At 40.0% G+C, this 20406-nt stretch overlaps 1 protein-coding gene across 1 annotated transcript in view; it reads right to left on the bottom strand.

Moving 5' to 3' along the window:
* Positions 1-380: 380 nt before the first annotated feature.
* ZNF536 (zinc finger protein 536) overlaps positions 381-20406 on the bottom strand; it is a 77014-nt gene continuing 56988 nt past the window's right edge. The window contains exons 3-4 of the mRNA XM_010189743.1: positions 12744-14324; positions 381-448 (exon numbers count right to left, since the gene is read on the bottom strand). Coding sequence (XP_010188045.1) covers positions 381-448; positions 12744-14324 — 1649 coding nt within the window. The remainder of the gene's footprint in view (positions 449-12743; positions 14325-20406) is intronic.

Here is a 20406-nt window from a genome sequence, read left to right on the forward strand (position 1 = left end):
ATCCCTTTTCTTGGGCAAAGTGGCTTCCACTCACGATCTGATGCTGTCAGCTCTGTCCTTGGACACTGACTCCAGAGGGAAGGATGGACTCAGGAGCTGCCTCCTCCCACCACCCTTTTCAGGGGGAGCCCACCCAGAAGAGGACATGCTCATGTTTGAAACCCATTTCCAGCTGCACAGACCCCAAAAACTGTGAATCAGCCATTCCTTGCCCTTCCCTGTCTCACTCCCCAGCCCCAGCCCCTCTGCTTTCTCCAGGGAAACTCAGGTATTTTGCGGTGATGGAAAGACAGCTTAATTATCTTCCATACAAAAGAGACGGTCATTGTTTTCCATTTTACCTGAAAGCTAATGGATCTTTGGATACCAGACGTGGATGCTCAAAATCCCCTCTGGAGCCTTTCTGGTGATTTGTCATCTCTCAGTTGCCTTTGGTGCACACCGGTCTCTGCCGAGGCAGTATGTGAGCTACTGCACACTAAAAGCAGATTTTCGAGAGAGGCAGTGCTTGCACACACACACACACACATTCCCCCCCAAACCCAGCCAGACACTCTCCAACCTCTTGTTCTGCACCTTGCTGGCAGGTCCTGCTCTGAACCACAGTGACCTGAGGAGGAGCTGCTCATCTCACAGGTGTTGGAGGTTCAGGTAGGAAAGGCAAGGCAGGATTTGCTCCCGAGAGAATCACAGCACTGCAGAGCTCTGCATGGCGCAGTCTTTGTCGTCTCGCCCAGGCTCATGGGAGGGACCTGTGGGTGCTGCTGTCCCTGCTTTGCTGAGACAGACCCTGGCAGCTGCTGGGACAGTGCCATGGAGCCACCTCCACTGGCCTCACCAGAGTTCCCTGATCTTCCTGGACTCCACAATTCTCATGTGGCACAGGATCACCCACCTGCATGTCATGGACTTGTCCCTTCGCCAGGCTCTAGGCCTCCACATTGAACTTTACACTTGGGCCAGAAGGAGATGCTTATAGAACCAGAGTTTCTGCTGGGATTAAACAAATTGAAAAAAAAAAATATCTTGCATTTGATCTTCTAAATAAATAAATCTTTTTTCTCTTTGTGTTTTTGGGTTTTGCGGTTGTTTTTTTTATTTTATTTTTCTCTTTTTTTCCAATATGAATTCAGTGAAAATCTAGTTTCACTTTCCTGCAACTTCACTCACAAAATCATCAGGATGAAGTTTTCTGGTGAAACAGAAGTGCTCAGTGTTTAACTTGCAGCGTGGGGAGGACAGCAGGGAACACCCTGTGTTGCAATAGTAGAACCAGAGGACATTTACTCAGCCGGAGAGCCCTACTCCTGCACACGTGTTTCTGTACCTCTCCCACCACTTTCCAAGCAACTGACTCTGCAAGCCACCAGCAAGGGAGGGAGCACTAACATACTCCACCAGATGTTATCCCTTTGCCTTTGGAAAGACACACAGGATCCATCTACCTGTTGAATTCATATCCACCACCACCACCATGTAAAGTCAGCCTAGGAACTCTCCATGCTATAGCTCCTAAGAAAAGCGCTTCCACCTCATCCTCTTCTTCTCCCACACACGTAAAAACACGATTCTACCTTAAGAGAAATCCCAGTTCTGGGCCCGAGAAAACTCTTTCTACTTAAGGATCCTCCTCTCACGGTAAGGATTCTCCAAATTTCCAAAAAGTTGATAACAACAATACCACTGTGATCCCATCTGTACACAGCAATGGCACTGTAATGCATAGAGCATAAACCACCAAATTCCCACAGACAGCATCTGTCTTACTACAAACAATGGACCATTATCTTGTAAATAATTCTGATTAAGCTGCAGCATTTTCCCCAAACAAACAGTAGGGAAGCAGAGGGTGAGGATTTTTCTAGTGGGAGTGCTGGTTTTCTCCTTCCCCAACACTGACACTCAGTTTTTTATTCAACTGATTGGCCCCCTCCCCTCCCCACTCTGTCCCCCACGGCTTGGTTTTCATCTTCTGACCTTATCCAGCTGTCAGTCATTTTGGCAACTAAAGAGGGAGCCATCATGTTAATGGGATTCCCACCTCTATCCTTTGGGAAAGCTTTTCTGGTTTTTTGTTTTTGGTGTTCTGTTTTTGTTTTTTTTTTCACCCCAATGTACAGTTATTTAACGATAAGTGAATACACCCATAAACCCTCCTGTTATTAAACAGTTCTCTTGTTAGGGTACGGAAAAATCAGCCGCACCGCTGGGTGTGTGCTGGTGCTGGCCAGAGTTTGGGGATGTCTGGTTATGCTGGCAATGCATCCTGGTGCTCTTGGAATCTGGGTGAACATGGCATGGGAGCAGACTTTGCTGGGCAAAAGCTGTCACCCTCTGCAAACTCCCAGCAGGGAGAGCACAGCCCTCAACTTGGGGTTCACCAGCCTGTGCCAGTGGGGTACCTGCACCCGCAAGAGCAGCACATGGCACTTTTCTGCACTCCAGCTGGAGGCTAAACCAGCAACAGGCTTATCAGGAAGGTCTGAATCTATTTAAAAGCAAACCAAGCACACAGACCGGAACAGGGTTAGCTGTGCAAAGGGACAAGTGAAACAAGACACAATTAGGGTTAACGTGCTCCTTTCTCTTAAGGTCTACAAACCGGTCTATGTGGCAGATGTGAACTGAGGAGAGCCCTCAAGAAATCCCGAATTTCATGTTTAACTTGTTCCTTTAAATGCACAAACCTTTTCTTGTATGTCTCTCTTGATAAATGTCACATCTATATAAGGCTGAAGTGTTGGTTTTCCTTCCCTGTATCCTCTTAACTTGCCTTGTTATACATGTGAGCTGTTCAGGATCAAACACACTTCCTGGCTTGAATACAAAAGAAAACACATAAAGCGAAGCAGCAAAGACTAATCTAGGATGGGTATGTTGAAAAGCAGACAATGAAAATTTTAACTTACAAGTTAACTGAAGTCACTGCCATTCAATTATAAACCACACTATGGCCAGTTCAGCCACCAGATCAGTGAGTGTGAGCAGCAACACCAGGACCTGCTGAGCACTGCAGAGACTGAACAGGGAGCATCACACTGAGAGGAGGGGACAAATGCTGGCAGATGGCATGGCACATCCTCAGTCTTGACAAGGGTCTGCTCACACAGGACAGGAGGACCCTCAGGCTGATGGTGGACATGGGATTGAGTGACCCACCAGCCACTTTGCTGAGCCACTGCCTGCCTCATGCCCTGGTGCTGCATGGCTCCTCAACACAGCTGTGGCGATGGTCAAAAACTGTCGGCTCAATCCAGCTGGCACTCCAAAGACCCCTGAGGTCAAAATTCATGGGTTTGGTGGAAAAACATTATGGCCAAAATATGGCAGGTGCAGAGAGCCCCTGAGCACCGGCTTTACCAGGCTGGGCTGTTCTGGAAATCAGGCTCACAGACTCTGCTGGGGTACTGAAGGGATGTGCACACCCAACACTTATTGTCACTGTGTGTTTATTTTCATCAATAAATTTTTATAGCTTACTGTAGTTATATCAGAGAAGGAAGCATTTATACACTAAAGACTTATATGATGTTCTTCATCTTCAAAGTGCTTTACAAACATTAATTAATTCATTTATCCTCACAGCACTCCTACCAGGGAGATAAGTGCTATTATTTGCCGTTTCACAATGGAGAACCCAAAGCGGAAAACTTGGTTTTTTCCATGGTCAGTGAGTGAATCACAGGTAGGCCTGCAGGAGGAGTGAGGGCTGCCAGCTTCTGAACGTGAGCCCCCCTCCCCAAATCTTAGTTAAAAGACTCGTGTTCTGCCAGAGCCATGGCACATATCGGGATGTGCCTTGGGTTTTTCCTTCAGTAAGAGATAATTAAGGAACAATTCCCTCTCTGATCCCCAGCATGGCATGCTATTTTCTACCCCACTGTTGCTCTGCGAGCCAAACAATGGCTGTTCTATGCAAGGACTGGCGATACAGACGCCCCGGATCAAAGGAGATCAGCTTAAAGAAACTTGCTGGCCTGCATCTCGCTCCACAGACAATGGGGCGGGCTCAGCGGCTTGGGTGAAAATGCCTGATGTGGGGGTGGCTTCAGGAACACCTGCTTGTAAATGGCCACGCTCCGGGCAGGGGCATCTGCCAGCTGAAGTCACTCATGTCCAGCATACCTACCCAGAAATTTCATCTAGTAGGAAAACTGCTGTGGTTTCCGGTATTTGGTCTCAATCCTAAGTGTATTCCTTTTACATTCATGCCGGAGGGATGCACAGTGCTCCTGGTTCACCTCTGTGGTGCTGCAGTAAATAAACCTCTTTCCTGTCTGCTCCTTGCCAGCAAATGTGTGGCTGCTTCAAATGGCAATAACAGTTACTGGGAGCTTGGAAGGTTCAATTTCAAGGCATCTCAAAAAATAAAACTATGACTAGGTCTTCTAAGGAATTGTTCAGATTAGAGAACTTAAATCAACATTGGGGATGGCAAACTGGGGAAAAAAATCCTAATTTTATAATTTCTAAAAAAGTCATGTTTCACTCATTATAGTCCTTCTTAATGAAGACCTCACCCACTCTGGGTTTTTTCCCCACTAGTTTATGTTTTGACAATAATAAAAATGCTTAAGCCTCCAATCCTTCTAAGTAATTTCCTAGCTTGGCAAAGATACATTCATATTAGCAAAATAAACTGCCAAGTTAAGCCATGGCATATTGCAGAAGACATGACCACGTCCTACTGGGGAAAGGCCGGTACCTAGACATTGCTTCAGAACAACCAGTACAATTGTTTAGTGAGAAATGTTTTTTGCATATGAGTCATCAACCCTGGAAAACAGGATTTCTTATATAATGCAAGTGCTGACACAGCCTTCACTTGAGTGGTGTGACTGCAGCTGTATAATTACAACTTTAGATTTGATGTTATGGACCTTAGGTTATGCCATTCAGACAAATGCTCCATTGTAGTACAGAGATATTTTTTCCTTAGTCATATTGCCCACAGGACAATAAGGACTATATTCACAGCTCACTGTACAGAAGTTTAGGCATATTACAGCCAGCGGTATTACACAAGATGAGATTATACTCTATGGGGGTTAAATGGATTCGTAATTGCCACTTCTTCTTGTCTTTCTTTTCCTTTGCTCCTAGTTGATACTTTTTTGGAAGTGCTCTCCAAATAAAAGGAAGAACAATCTCACACTGAGTCTGGATAAATGTTACAGTTGTCTCACAAATGCTGTATTATTTCTAGCCCTTCCAAAATAATATAATTGTCCTACTGCTGAACTACAGATTTTTCTCAGTATGACACAGAACACTAAAATGTCAGGTCCTGACTCATGGTGTTTTGGTGGAATAAATAAAAAGTACTAATATGCTATTCAAAACTGACAGCATTAATGACACTGGGAGCTCATGTCATGTTTTCCTTTAGCTTCCATGGCATACTCAGTGGTTCACTGAACAGCAGGTCACCTCCTGTGGGTCCCATCCTGGAAACACTTACCACAGACCTGCGGGACACTACTGGGGCTGGTGCGACTGGTTGCTCGTTATCCTACGCTTGCTTTACCTTGGATGAATCGTAGGTGGGTCTGAGGAGGGAGGCTAGTCTCAGGACGCTTATCACACATTCTTCCCATGGGAAACAAAAAAGAGAGTTCAGTGCTATCTGCAGCAGTGAAGACTGTGACAGGGTAAGGCTAGGCAAGATTAACCAAGCAAGATCACTCACGGCTGCATGCTTCTGGTTATTTCTCCACTGGGATAGATGTTGTACATCGATTACTCACTAAGGCTATATTTCCAGCTGCAGGACTGGACCTAAATATGTAGCTTATCCTGGCCAAGCAACCAGGCACTGATACTTACACACTTAGCCCATTCTACATTACTCATTTTTAACCCAGTGATGTCCACAAAAATTTCTGTTGGATTTTACTAGTGACAGAGGAGAAACAGGTCGCACATCCCCAAGGTATTTTCTGTGAGAGAGGAAACAAGTCTAATGCCCCCCTTATATACCTGCCTAACCATACATGGGGTCGTTCTAATGACAAACCACTCCTTCCTTAGAAGACTGCATTTTTAATAAATATCCTTTACAAAGGCCGACAAGCAGCTCTGCAGAATTTGCCTCTCAAAGCTTCAAACAGCTGTGGATTGCACGAGTGGTCTTTGGGCTGCCAAAAGGTACAACAGTTCCTCAGAGAGTTTCCTCGAATGAATTAACAAAATGACTCAAAACTGCACTAATGGTTAACAGCTTTTTTTTTATTAGCAACACTGAGATAAGTTATTGAAGCATTTTAGTATTGTTTTACATTCCATTCAGAAGTGACCTAACTTGTAACTCCATATACATTTAAAGATATAGTTTGACACTTATTCAGAAAGCAACAATTATTAAAACTTACATACCTTCATTACCAGGAAACCTTAATATATTTTCTAATTACTTCCAACAATACTCTATTCCAAAGCACATGATAACCCACTAGAAGTTTACACATTTCACTTCAATCACAGGTTTTAAATTGTGGATGTCAGAGTGCTGTTCATTGAATTTTACTGTCTTTCTTGGTTAATATTGGAAAACCTGGCACAATATATTAAGCTAGAAATATTGCTTAAAGAATATGAAAAAAGATAACTACAGTGTTTTTTCCTGCTAAAGCATTACAAAATACAGGACCATTAAAAACTCAAATAGAAATGACAATAAATAACCTTAAAAATGTTAAGAGAATTTTCACTCATACTAAAGTCCATTCCCTAAGCTTGCCAAACGCATAAATAACAGAACACACTCAGGACCTCTATTTTTGTACTATTATGATGGTTTGTTATATATTGTGGATGTATTGTGTATACATATATTAATACTTACACTTAAGGTATATATTTTTTTTCTTTGCTGAAACAATTAATAAGCCTCAGGTAATTATTTATCCCTGGTACTACAAGTATCTAAATAGGTGGGAGCAAACCCCAGAAATTCCAGATACGCAAAACTGTACATAACAAGATCATCTCCACATAAAGATATTCTAAGTTCCTTAGATTACAAAGATGAATTTGGTTATGTATTTCTGAAAGCCTGTAACATAAAATTATAATTGCTGTCAAATTAATTGTTTAAAATTGGCCTCATAATACGTATTAATCGTACACTTAGTTTTGACTTACAAGGATGTCTAAATTGTTTGTGTTTACGAGTAGTTATAGGAAATACTATACCTCAGACACAAGAATATATATTCCTGAACCAAAACACAAACCAGAGCATTGTCTCACTTTGGAAAGGTCTGCAAACTTCTCTATGCTTCTGCCTAATCCTAAATTGCAATTTAAATTTGACCCGGATATGACAAAAACAGTAAGAATATATTGTTTGGGAGATGAAACTTAGAGTAAAATCATACAGCTCTAAGATTACATCATTATTTTGTCTCTGCAAAGAAAAGAAAAGCCTTTCTGTGCTAGGGATTTGCCTTGGTGCGGCTGGCCACTGATGTCTGAAATCAAGGCACATACCAAGGCCTCCTTTTGCAAACACAATCCCCCTTTCAGATCTAGTGCTAGAGGGACTGAATGCCTCCACTTTGACTGGAAATAGAAGGTACTCAGCACTTTGCTGCGTCAGATAGTTAAGGGTTAAATTCCAGAAACGCAAATGGAATGGGAATGTTACACTGCAATATGAAAAACGGTAAGAAATAAAAGTTTTCAACAGTAAACAAAACGGTGATGCCAAACTTCTCACCTGAAGGATTTGTGATACAACAAAATACAATCAAATTAAATTACATGAATATAGCAACAAAAAGTAAAGTCAAATAAACATAGGACCTGATTCTGCAATCCTTAGTCATGTAAGTAGTCCCACTCATTGCAAATGAGGGACGTGAGACTGGGTCCTTAGCTTCTGCTTAGGAAGTCAGTGTTGATTCAGACAGTATCTTTTCTAGCCAAAAATATGCAGCAAAAGGAAAGTAACATAAACAAGGCTAAATGTCGACAGTGTTTGCAGACTTACAGACACCATCCATTTGTTTGTACTGAAATGACTAGCGAACCATTTGGCAAATACAATGCTATTCACAGACCGGTCCTTTTATCCAGCAACACAAACTTCACTGGATCACTGGCATTCCCAGTTAATTAAAAAAAGGAAGCAAGCCATATGAGTTTGGTTTGATATTGGCATGCAAATGGCACTGCGACATCCAGAAGTGCGGCTGAAACCCAGGCGTGGGGCTGAGGTGCTGCTCTCCTGCTCAGCAGTGCAGTTCTTACACTAAAAGCAGGCCTTGGACCTCCTGACTGAAACTAAAGAAACCTCTTCAAAATCACCGTAATGGGGTAAAGTCTGCAGTAAAACTTCCATATAATTTCATTCTGCCTTGAAGGAAAAGAATATTCTGGTTACTCCTTCAACTGCAGATCAGGACAAAATGCTGCATTACAAAATACTTTAAATGGGCAGGAGTACCACAGTTGAATGCAGAAGGATGACCTTGCATTGCCTCGTAGCTGTCCTAGGCTGTCCTATCAGGCCTTTTGCATCTGTGTATTATGTACGGATTGTATAATTTTAAGGAACTGCAATAAGTGAAGCCACCACAAACAATTAAAAATCCTTTTCTCTATTTTATATGTTGGTGGTAGTTCAGAAGGGGTTAGCATTACAATCTTTTTGGTTTTGACACCTGTGGCAATAAGCAATTTACGACGACTAAATTCACTATTTAAACATTGGGGTAGAGCACTATAATTATGTGACAACAAAGCTGTAATAATCTGCCACAATCGATCTTCCCCTTGCCCAGCCCTCTTGTCTGTGCTGTAGTTCCACATTTGGAAGGTATTTCAGAAAGCTACAATGCTGAACATTTTAATAATTCTGTGCAATGTCGAACGCTTTCTGCTCCAAAGGCAACGGAAAGTGCTGAGCCCTTTGCAGGATCAGAACTCCAAAGCTGCTACCACACATCAGAAGGGCCTTGCCCTGTTTTCATACAGTGAAAGAAGTGAAAATGGAGTGGAGTCTGTGCAGGAGAAAACAGCACTAATTGCAGAGGAAAGCAAGCATGAATGAAAGCAAATTAGATTTATAGAGAAAACATGGAACTAATACTTTTGGACATCATTAAGTGTGGGTTCAACAGCACTAACCCATTAAGCAACCAGCTAATGCCCAGGACTATCTCTCTGGCCAGCAGTTCTGTAGCCCACCAGCTCTTCTTTGACAGCCTAAATACCTCCCAAGCAAAAAATGCAAGTAGGGAAATTTGGCCATCTTAGACACAAAGCAGAAAAATTTAAAGGGGAGGACAGAGAGAAAGGAAAGGTTCTAGTCATAAATAGATGCTGTGCATGTAAATTAATGATCTGGAACAGGAGGTAGAACATTATAGTAATACAGCTACACATGTATGGGAAGACCAGCAGAGAAAGATAAGAGCATATACGGAAAGGAAAACAGATCTTCCAAAACTCAAATACAAAGTAGGTCTAGTATCTCTGAGCATAACTTCTTGAATGAGCAGGGGCTGTGAAAGCAGAGTACACGGATGCTCAAGACAGCCACCAAGACATGGAGCCATCACCTTGGGCTTCCCCTCCACGCTGGGCTACTGGCTGCAAAGCAGCAAGGAAAGTCATGTCTTCGTCTTAGAAACTGTGTGGTAGCAAAGATTAACAAGATTGGCTCCCAGGTATAGTCACTTAAGACTGCAAAACCAAATGCAGGTCAGGAGTAACTCTAAATTCATCACTGGTAATTTTTCATTTCTTTTCTTTCCTATTTGTAATTTTTCTCAGCAGCATTTTGACATGGAAATTTCTGTATTATGCAGTAATTATGATTCTTTCCTAATTGTGTCTTTCATCCCTACAGCCTGATGCGAGATAGGAGCATAAATGAATTATGCGTACATCATCGGTCTCTCTCATTCTACAGGGAAACTGAGGACTGCTTCCCCCCATGTGTGGTGACTTTCCAAAACAACAATGTGAGTTGGTGACATTCTCCTCTAGAAGTTAAACCCTTTTCATGCTAAGATTTGTGCTTAAAACCTGACCCATTATCTTAAAGTAAAATCTGCCAGCTAAAAGTGATCCACATGGATCACTGAAAATCCCAGCTTGTTTTTATGCAGCCAGAAATTTAACTCAATTAGAGTGGCCAGTCAAAGGTGCAATCTCAGTTAAGTGAAGCCGACTTATTTTATTTCAATTTCATTTTCACTGTATGCTGACTGCAGAAAGAGCACCATGTCTTGCTGTCTTGGTTGTGCAAGGAGTGTTGTGTCGACAACCCACACATCACTGGCTGTAAAAAGAAAGGCAAATGCACAGAGTCTCCCAAAATACAAAGGAACACAAGAACCATGCCCTGGAATCAGATGCTGGAGGTGGGTCTCAAGTTTTCCAATCTCCCAGGCAGAAGGGGAGTCAAAGGGAACCATGAGTAAGGTCATGGGCTTCGTGCAAGAGGGAAGGCAGGCTAATAAATGAACCGGGTGCTCCTGATGGCTCATCTGCAAGCGCAGAAACATCAGGTGAGATTCCTTGCACTAACGTGCACAAATGGAGCGTAATTTCACAGTACAAAATGTCCCCAGGAAAATGAAAACTCTCCAAAACCACTGCTTTCAAGTGGGCGGTGTCTTAGCCAACCAAATAAAAAAGAACTACCGACATGAGGCTTGTTCATATTCATTCACTTTTGCTGTGAGATATTGAGAAAAATGAAATAATATATTCAAATAGTCAACCTTAATACTTATATTCTGCAAACACTTAATAGAATGTCAGTAAGGAATTTAAAAAAGCTATTTTTGGAGGGGGGAGAAAGGAGGACTCGCACTGCATTTTCCATTTAAAACGGCTTAAAAAGTAGATCAGACAAGTTTCTGTTGTTTTGGTTTGGTTTTGTTGGGTTTTTTTTTCCTTCATACTTCAATTCCATTATCTCTGGGCAGAGATTGTGAAAGGGATATGGTCTTTAAAATCATATAAACTCAAGCCATCATAAAATTTCTGTTGAATTTATTGGAAGATGAAACAAAAAAAAAACTAATGAAAGTAACATGACCTCATTTAAATAATAATATTAGAGGGTTTTGTTGCTGTTGTTTTAAAAAACTTATGTCTGAGAAGAAGTATAGCTAGCTTGTAAAAGCAACTAATCTTAGTTTTCCAATCTTTTTACTTGTTTTTTTAGAGAGTAAACTGTACTTTTTTTGTAACTAACTGATTGTACTCCACAAATAGAGAGAAAAAACATCCAAGTAGGATTTTTCCAGCTGCAAATTAAAACAACTGTCAACTATTTTCAAAATATCAGTAATGTAACTGCTGATTTTGGAGAATCTGGAAATATTTCCAACTATCTGAATTGATTCTTAGTACATTGAGACACAGAAGTTTACAAGTAAGGTCATGCAGACACTTGAGCTCCTGGTTCAGTTTAAGTAATGACAATATTGTGAAGCCAAACTGGTCTAAGAATACAAGTGAGATAAACTGTGGGGAGAAATCAGACTTTTTTATCAGATGAACTAATTCACTTGGAAAAGTAGAGAGGGGCCAGAAGAAGAGGTTATGGCTTTAAGCACATGTACTATCCTAGTAAAGTCAAACAAAGCTTAATTTAACCAGGGTAACTACTCTTAAATGTTTGCAGATTTACGGTTTCATTTTAAATTGTCAGGCTTTATAACTGTTGATCACATTCTCTTTTCTTTTTTTTTTAACTTGTATACGTTTTATTATGCATGTTCAGCTCTGACAGTGAGTTTTCTGATTAGTCTGAAGGTTAAGTGAAGCGAGCATTACTGAAGTTTTTGTGTCCTTTGCTGACTCTGCTTTTTAAAATGATACTGTTTTTCAAAGGATTTACACTCCAAAATCTCTTTCAAACAGGAACTATGCTGACAAAATAGGAGATAAATTGAAAAATCCTCAGTCTTATTTGTTCCAAATAGATTTAACTTTCATTTTGTCAAATATGATGTGTGTTATAGAAGGAAGTAAAATTGCAACTTTTAAAATCAGAGACTAATAAGGGTAAAAGGTGTTTTTGTTTGTTTGGTGTGTTGCTGTTTTTTAATTACCTGGAGGCATAGTCTTAATTAGAGAAATCACTATTTGTATAACCGCCAGTTAGAATAGTGAAAATGGTCAAGGGCAACTGTTATATGGGTGCCATTGAAACAAAGGAGAAAAAATGTAATTAAAAAAAGGAGGGAAAGTAAAGAAAAAAGCAAGGCTCTTCACCACAGGTAGACACATTCTATCCACTTGGCCTTTGATTTCATTAATATTGTGGTAATTGAAGGTACCCCAATTCAAAGAAAGGAAAAAGAAAAAAAAAAGAAATAAAGGTTTGCTTGGCAAAGCATCCAGTGTTTTTCTTGGGTTCTTACTTATATCAAAATACTGAAAAGTTTGCAAGTTACCATGTAAATTTTTTAAAACTTTTTCCTCCTTTGAGTACGCTAAAGCAGTATCCCCTTCAGATGCCACTAGCACAGATAGTCTATATTGCTGCTACTCTAGTTCAAAAAGCAAGTTCTTTCTAAAATCCTGTATATGTATTTGCATGCAGCACTGCTGATTTCACTGGAGTAGACCACATATAAGACTAGAATTTGGCCCACAGGGTTTAACACTTGAAAAAATGTATTACTAACAAACATGACTAAGTATATTTAAAAAGCAGCTTCATGATTCTGCACAAGTGTTTTCTGAAATGGTCTAAAAGAAGGTCTAAAACTTACCACACAAGTCAGGTCTCTTGATACATCCACTAGCTGCTGTGCTACTTGCAAGTCCATTAAAGGCTGCTAAGCCATCAGAGCTGTAAGCTCTTAGGACTGACAACATGTTCATCTGCTTCTCCAGGACCTGTGGACCCTGAACTTGTTCGGGTTTCATCACTCCTTGTGCAGTTTCATGGGAAGATAGAAGATTCTGACCGTGCCACTGCTTTTCTGACGCTTGCGGCAGTGGTGATACGAGCCCTTGCGTTGGTTGTGAGGTGACTGCACTTTGTATATTGTCGCCTCCTTCATTGCTTTCTTTATTTAGGGCAGACAACTGTTTATTCATAATTTCTGGTTCTGTGTCAATGTCCTCATCTTCAATGTTTTCTTCCTTGGAAGACTCCATATCCTCAGATGAAGCTATGTCAGAAAGGTCATCAGTAGCACTTTTATTTACAGAGTCAGAGAGCAGAATATTTGGGTCATCTTCGGATTGTGTTTTTATTTCAGATTCATTACTGGTGCAAGAATTTTGTGTTCCCGTGCCAATAACACCAGGATAAACACCAAACTGCTTATAGAAGTCTGCTGAAAAATTACAAAAAGTCGATTCCATGTGGCTGGGCCAGGCAGTGCTCTTTTGCTCTCCCAGGGTCTCTTTATTTTGTCCCTGGGTCATTTTCTCAGAAGCTGAGTCCAGCTGGCTCAGCATGCTTGAAACTACTGCCTCCTTGCTGGACTGCACGGAAGAGGAGAGCAAGCTCGCTTTATTAACTGAGGCTGAAGCTTCTCTAGATTGGTCCTTGTTGTTCCCTATGATGTTCTCTTTACGTTTAGCCTTGCCCAAGTGATTGGCCTGGAGGTGCAGTGCCATCAGTTCCATAGATGAAGTTGTAAAGGAACAAAACAAGCAGCCATGCCAAGCTATATTGTCTTGCACAGTAACAGATGAACCTGGGAGGGAGGCTGCATCTGGCCTTACAGATAAGTCGAGAGGTTCGTATTGTGACTTTTCTGTTTTTCGCTGTGAGGACTTGCTATTTATCTTTTCCTCGCCACCATCTGAGGCCAGAGCTTTTGCTGAAAGTGGATCTGAGAGAGCTTTATCTTTCATTTCTTTTTCTTTCTTCAAAGAACTTAGGACAAAGCTGTCCATGAAAGCCTGCAAAGACCCTTGAAAGTTCACACCATTCCCAACCATGTTCTGGTAAGCACGGCCAAGTTCAGAGAAGTGTGTTCCTTTGGAAGATATGTCTGAACCCTTCATATTTTCTGAAGATACTTCAGATGACATGCCAGCTGTTTGTCCTTGCTGATCTCCAGAAGACAGCATTCCTGACGTCCACTGCTGTGAGACCATGCCACTTCGGAAATCAATACCAGGAAGCCCCTTGAAGGCTCCTCTCAATATATCTGGTCTAATAAACACAGAACTTTTACTTGATGTCTCATCTTTGTGTTCTTGACTTGCAGTCTGCCCAGAGAGTGGTCCTGCTCCATTCTGTCGCTCCCGATGGTGCCGTTCCAAGTGATATTTGAGGGACGCAGACTGAGTACCAGCATAATCACAATGTGGACACTTGTAAGGCTTCTCACCTATTGGTATGGATAAAGAGGAAAATATAAAGAGAGAGAGTAAATTGTACTTTGGTGTACAGATGAGTGAAGGAAAAAAATCAACACTAGATGCTTGAAAATAAGAAGATCTTAGAGCAAATAATTCCTTTTTTATAAAATAAATGCCTTCAATTGAAGACTAATTCATGAACGGAATATTTCTGAAATCGGTTTCTAGAATGTGGGGCTATTCAGGAATGACATGGTATCTACAGACAATTAGCCATCTTTTTCTTAATCTAACATGTAGAAAACGGTTGTAGAATTAAAAGCTATGATTATGAAAATGAAGCATAACAATTTCAACCACAGTAATCATTAAAAGTACAAGTTTAAAAAAAAGAGAGACAAAGAATGTAACAAATGGATGGTTGCAATATTTTGTGTATACAATTGCTCTAAAATTTGTTTAAATTATACACATGGAAACCATTTTTAAACCTAAAAATTTTATGGCACTGTTACGCAAGACTGAAATGAATGATTTAAGTCTTGCTCTGCAGTAAATCATGGATATAATTAGCAAATGGCATACTGCACAAGTAATTTATCATTATTTGGAGGGCACCATTCCAGAAGGATTCAAAGATCTGCAGACCTACTGCATTGTTTCTAAATAAAGAACTATAAATACAGATTCTATAAAATATTAATATCATTACACTACATTATGATTGCAGCATGTAAGAACATATAGTTAAAATAAAAAGTAGTCAATAAAATAAAAAAGAAATCGAGTAATAAAAAAGTACAAAATATATTTAGTTTCTGTATTTGAAATTAGCATTATCTACTGGTTTTGCAGTCCTTTAAATTTGTACTAATGGCATTTATAATGCTCAAGTAGTAAAATGTGTAATTTACCTTCCATAAGCCCTTTTCTAGGATTAGCTTGAATAGAGTTTTAAAATACATAAGATGACTTTCATGAATTAAATATATATTTGAGTCCCACAATAAACTTTTATTGTTCTTCCTATACTTTAAAAGAGGAGGAAGATATTACATGTATAATAAATATTCGCATACAATCATAAAGGCACAGCCGAAAAGAACGTAGATTTAAGCAAATGAACATATAAACTTTTTCACTTGTTAGCAATGCAGAGTTTAAAGGAAGAAGTATCAAAATCCTCACTAAAAGTGACAGGAATCAGAAAGACCTGCGAGCTGTCAGTATTGGCAATTATTTCTATTTTGAAAGACATTCAAACTTCTGTTATTTAAGCTACAGGCTCACTTGAAAGGCCGGTAAATACTTGGGAAGCTGCTCCTCTCACTGATCGCAGGAATTTCCTAATGAGATGCAACACCAGAACACTCAAATGACCACAGAGCCCTGCATGAGCAAGCTACTGACCACGAACAGTACCTGGATACGTGCTGCAAGCCAGATGGGGCTGAAGTAAATTACAAGCAGTGGAAATTCTAAATCCATAATGTAATCCTAAAGCTAAATGGTGAGACATGAGAGCTTTATATCAACCACATTAATCGACCTTTTTAGAGGAGAAAAGTGCAGTACCTCAAACAAGAGGTGTTCGGCAGAGGAAGAGGTAGGAATTGGCACAGTTCATGCCTTAGGCCTGGGTCCACACGGCTTAACAGAAGAAATCAGATTTAAACATTTCAGTGCAACTTCTGAGTCTTCCACAATCACCTAATTAAGTTCTGGCACTCCACCAATGAGAAGTAGGGACTGCATTTCAGTGGGAGTTGTGCAAAAGCAAACAGCTCTTACTGACGTGCAAGAATCACTATGCTGAGATAGATCACGTCTGGCTGGGCTTCCCTGGTCCCCAGTGAGAGCCGGCGTGCAGACACACACCCGTCACAGGCGGCTTGGGGTAGGGACAAGGGGACAGAAGACACTGGTGATCTATTTGTTTGCATTTCTGCAGGGCTGCTTGGGAATGTGCAAACCCTGACAGCTGTGCTGCCAGTCAGAACGTGGACAAATACTAATGCTGTTTTTACAGCATGTACATACTGCAATATTTTTTAGCCATTTTCTGTTATTCATATATTTGTCCCACCAGTTACTGTCAACAGCCACTAGTGTCCTCTGACACAACTTAGATATTTCATGTGTTGCCTAAGAAGTAATCAGACTGGTGAAAAACAAGTACCAGACTTAATGAGGTTAAATGCTCCCACTTTTGAGTTTTCACTCCTAATTGAAAAGTTCTTCCTCGGCATCCCCTACGCCTTTACGGAAATCTTGAACACAATTATATTGAGCACTTCCTTTTATTCTAATGATAGTTTGATGTGTGTTTGCATTGCACATCAAGTGACACCATTAAAAAGTGTGTCCCAACATTGCAGAAGCTATGTCAACCATTGGATAACCGAGGGAGAGGAGAAGTTCGCAATATAGGCTGCCCTGATGTTGCTAAAAACATGCAGGAGCTGTTCAAAGCAATAAGTATGTGTAAAAATGGGTATATGCGAGCTAAAATATACTAACTAGAGGAAATACTAGTAGTATTTTGTACTTCTAAAGTAGCTTCAGTCTGAAGCACTGGGCACAACAACATATTCTTATTCTGGATTGCTAAGCCTTGCAGTCATTACATTTTCCGCTCAAAGGCCTCTGCACTGAGTGAGCTTCCTTTCAGCAGAGGAGATCTGGACACAGCTCCCCACCAATGCCATAAGCATTGGACTGAAAGAAGACGCTGACTGAGACAGTGTGATAAAAAGGTCAAATCTCTCCTGGCCTCGGTACACTGCCTCTGTGGTGCTCCCACCTCTTGCATGGCTAGAAACGAGATCTAAAGCTGAAGGTCTGAAATTGGACTCAACATGCAGCAACACGCTGTGCCACCTTTGCAACGCAGGACTGGCCAGATGACATTGTTCAAAGGGAACTATTCAAAACCTTTCTCTTCTCTTTTAGATCCAAATATTGGCAGTTATTTGTTTACTTCACAGCAATCTTAACTGCTACTATTTTGAGGGCAGGCACTGGGAGAAGGGAGTAGGATGGAGTAAACTATCTTTGAATCTTTTAAATTTAGTGTGGCAGTATTTCCTAAATTCAGTAATTGTGCAGATATTTAGATACTATTTCATCCATTCAAATTAACAGCCAGCTATGCCTTGTGTAAGTCCCTGTACAAACAACAAAACAGTTATAATCTGGTCCCAAACTAACCTCAACCAAACTAACTAAAACCCCTAGCCAGTTTCAGTGGAAACCTAAAGTACCCCTAATTTCCAGGACTCTATTACCAACTGCAATAGTATATGTCCAAAGAATACTACAGGGGACAAGAGAGGTAGGCTATGATTCCTGTTAGAAGACCACCTGTTTGGATCTCATACTTTGAGGAAAGAGTTGAGAGAATTCATCCTACTGTAATGACTACCCTGGTAATACTGCCAAGAGTCTGGATGAGTTATTTAACACTTAATATCAGTTCACATAAATTAATGTTGCCATGTAGGAGTGAGGGAACATGATTTTTTCAAAATAGTTTTCTGCATTCCATATCCAAGAGTCATTTTTCATTGTTCATGAAGGCAATGACCATCCTGATCTTGCTAATTCTCTGCCGTGTTTGCATCCCTTCAAACCTTTTCACAATGGAGTAAAAAGAGAGGATATTCCAATGTGTACAATAAAAAAAAAATCTTATAGAAAATAACTTATCTGGGGAACATAATCACAGTTCTGATCTATCTACCGCTCTGGTTCACAAGACACAAGACATCTCACAACAAATATTTCATATCAGGATGCAGTAAAACAATAAAAATTCAATGCTGCTTGTAAAATCTGCACAAAGGCTTGGTAGATAACTGGAAACAGACACGTTGCCCAGTAGAAACATGTCTATTTGTACAGTAGGTTGTATAAATAACACAAATGTACAATCTACGCAAGCTATCACCAGTCTTACTCAGAATGCAATCTGATCATACCACTCCTAGGAATTATCTGCTATGGGCCATGCAAGGAGACCACAGTCAGATTACAAATAGATTTACAGCTTTTAAGGCCAGAAGGGACAATTATGATCATCTAGTCCGATCTGCTGTACAACACAGACCAAAGACCCTCACATCATAATTCCTGCATCAAATCATAACAACAATTTAAAACAAAAATTACTGGGTTTAAACTTATTCTGTTTCAACCACAGCAATTAAAAAAAATCCGACATATCCCTAAGTAATCTGTTTGACTGGTTAAGTATTTTCACTACACAAAATGTGTGCCTCATTTCTAACTTAACTTTGTCCAGAGTCTGCTTCTTACTACTGAACATTGTTACATTTTTCCCTGCTAGATTAAAGATATTTATTTATTAAAAAAACCTATTTCCTAAGGAAGGTACTTGCAGATGGCAAACCAGTCACCTCTTCACCTTCTCTCACTCTTGAGTGGAACAAAGTTCCTAATTTTTCAGTGTTCTTTTAAATTACGAGTACCCACTAAAGTTTTGATGAAGTTTCAACTTTATATTAATCTTATACTGTCCACGACTGCATTTACATCCTCAGCTACAGTAATCAACTAACAGCTCATATTCTGTCGCTTTGCTACCATAATCCTAGGTTCAGTTCATCAATGCCTCCAGTATTTGTTCCTTTATATTTTGCTGATTTAAAATGCATACTGTTGAAAAGAGCTCAGTGAGTAATCGGCGCCTCCCCATGATTTTTAGCATCATACAATTTTTGCGCCATTGGTAAATTTTATCAGCAGTGATTTTATATACTCTTCCAAATAATGATGAAATACCAGATAGATGGAGCTGAAAGTACTGCTGTGGAACTGCCAGTTTATGGGCCACTTCATTTCTGTATAGCTTTTCTTGGTAGGGGTGATCATCACATAGAACAAGCTAATTTCACAAGCCTTGAGAGAAAGTGAGAAACTTGATAAGACTTACTTTAATAAAATAAAATTGAATTAACTATGCTACCAATTCTTAATTAGTTAACAAATTCAATCTGTAATTTTACCCAAAACTTATGTCAGGGTAGTCCATTTATAATTTCAAGGTCTTTATATTCTTTCTTTTTGGAAATACTAGAATAGCCAGAGCTTTTTTACTACTACAAGTGCTCTGGAACTTGCTCTGTGTTCCAAGACTTGGTTTTCTAAATGAACTGTAATGATTTGGAGAGCTCCTCAGCCAGGGTTTTTAAGACTTTATCTATAAGTAATCCAGTCTTGTTCATTCTAAAAAAATTTAAAATGTAAGTGGGCTGCAGCATAACAGCCTCATTACTTAATGGCAGAACTGTATCGTTGGAAAATACTTATATAAACCACCATGCTTCTTTCTGAGAACCTTGCAGAAGAGTATTTAGTCTTCTACAGCATGGCTGATAATTTTTTATCCATTCTTATCCAGTATTAGTAACATACCAGTTGTTAGACCTGCCAGATCTAAGGAATTTTACCCTAATAGCCAGGTACATATTTTTACTGTTACTTTTAGTTTTCCATATAAAATCTCTGTACTTCTTAAATATCTATTTATATTTAGTGCTGTGGGGTTCTTCGTTCATTTTTCATACTTAACATGCAGCTTCTTAAACATCTGTACTGCACCCGACATTCCCCCACTGAATGCCTTCCCTCCTTTTTAAAGAAGATTTTTAAGGAGTTTGTTTGTGGAGATGCCCCTCTGCTCCTCACGGTGCTGCTCCTCAGAACAGTCAGGGCTGCTGCAGTACCAGAACCCCAGCAGCCAACGCTCTGGCAGTCAGTGGTGGGGTTTTGACAGTCACTCAGGGACAATGTGAGTTGCAATTTGTTCCTATATATTTCTATATAAACAACCTCTAGTTTTCTTTCATGCAAAGCAAATGAAATCAAACATCTTATAATTCCAGAGAATACTGCTTAATGAAAATATTGAAAACATTTTCCAGCATTTTTTATTTTACCATTGAAACAGTTATTGATAACCTATTTTATCCATTGTGCAGTAGATATTTTAGAAATGAATTGCTGTATGGTTTAATTAGTTCATTATTATGCCTATTCTTACACGGTAATTTCTTTTATCATTCTAATCATTCACTTCACACTTTTTAA

Source organism: Mesitornis unicolor, unplaced genomic scaffold (assembly GCF_000695765.1).
Source record: "Mesitornis unicolor isolate BGI_N332 unplaced genomic scaffold, ASM69576v1 scaffold33078, whole genome shotgun sequence".
NCBI lineage: Eukaryota > Metazoa > Chordata > Aves > Mesitornithiformes > Mesitornithidae > Mesitornis > Mesitornis unicolor.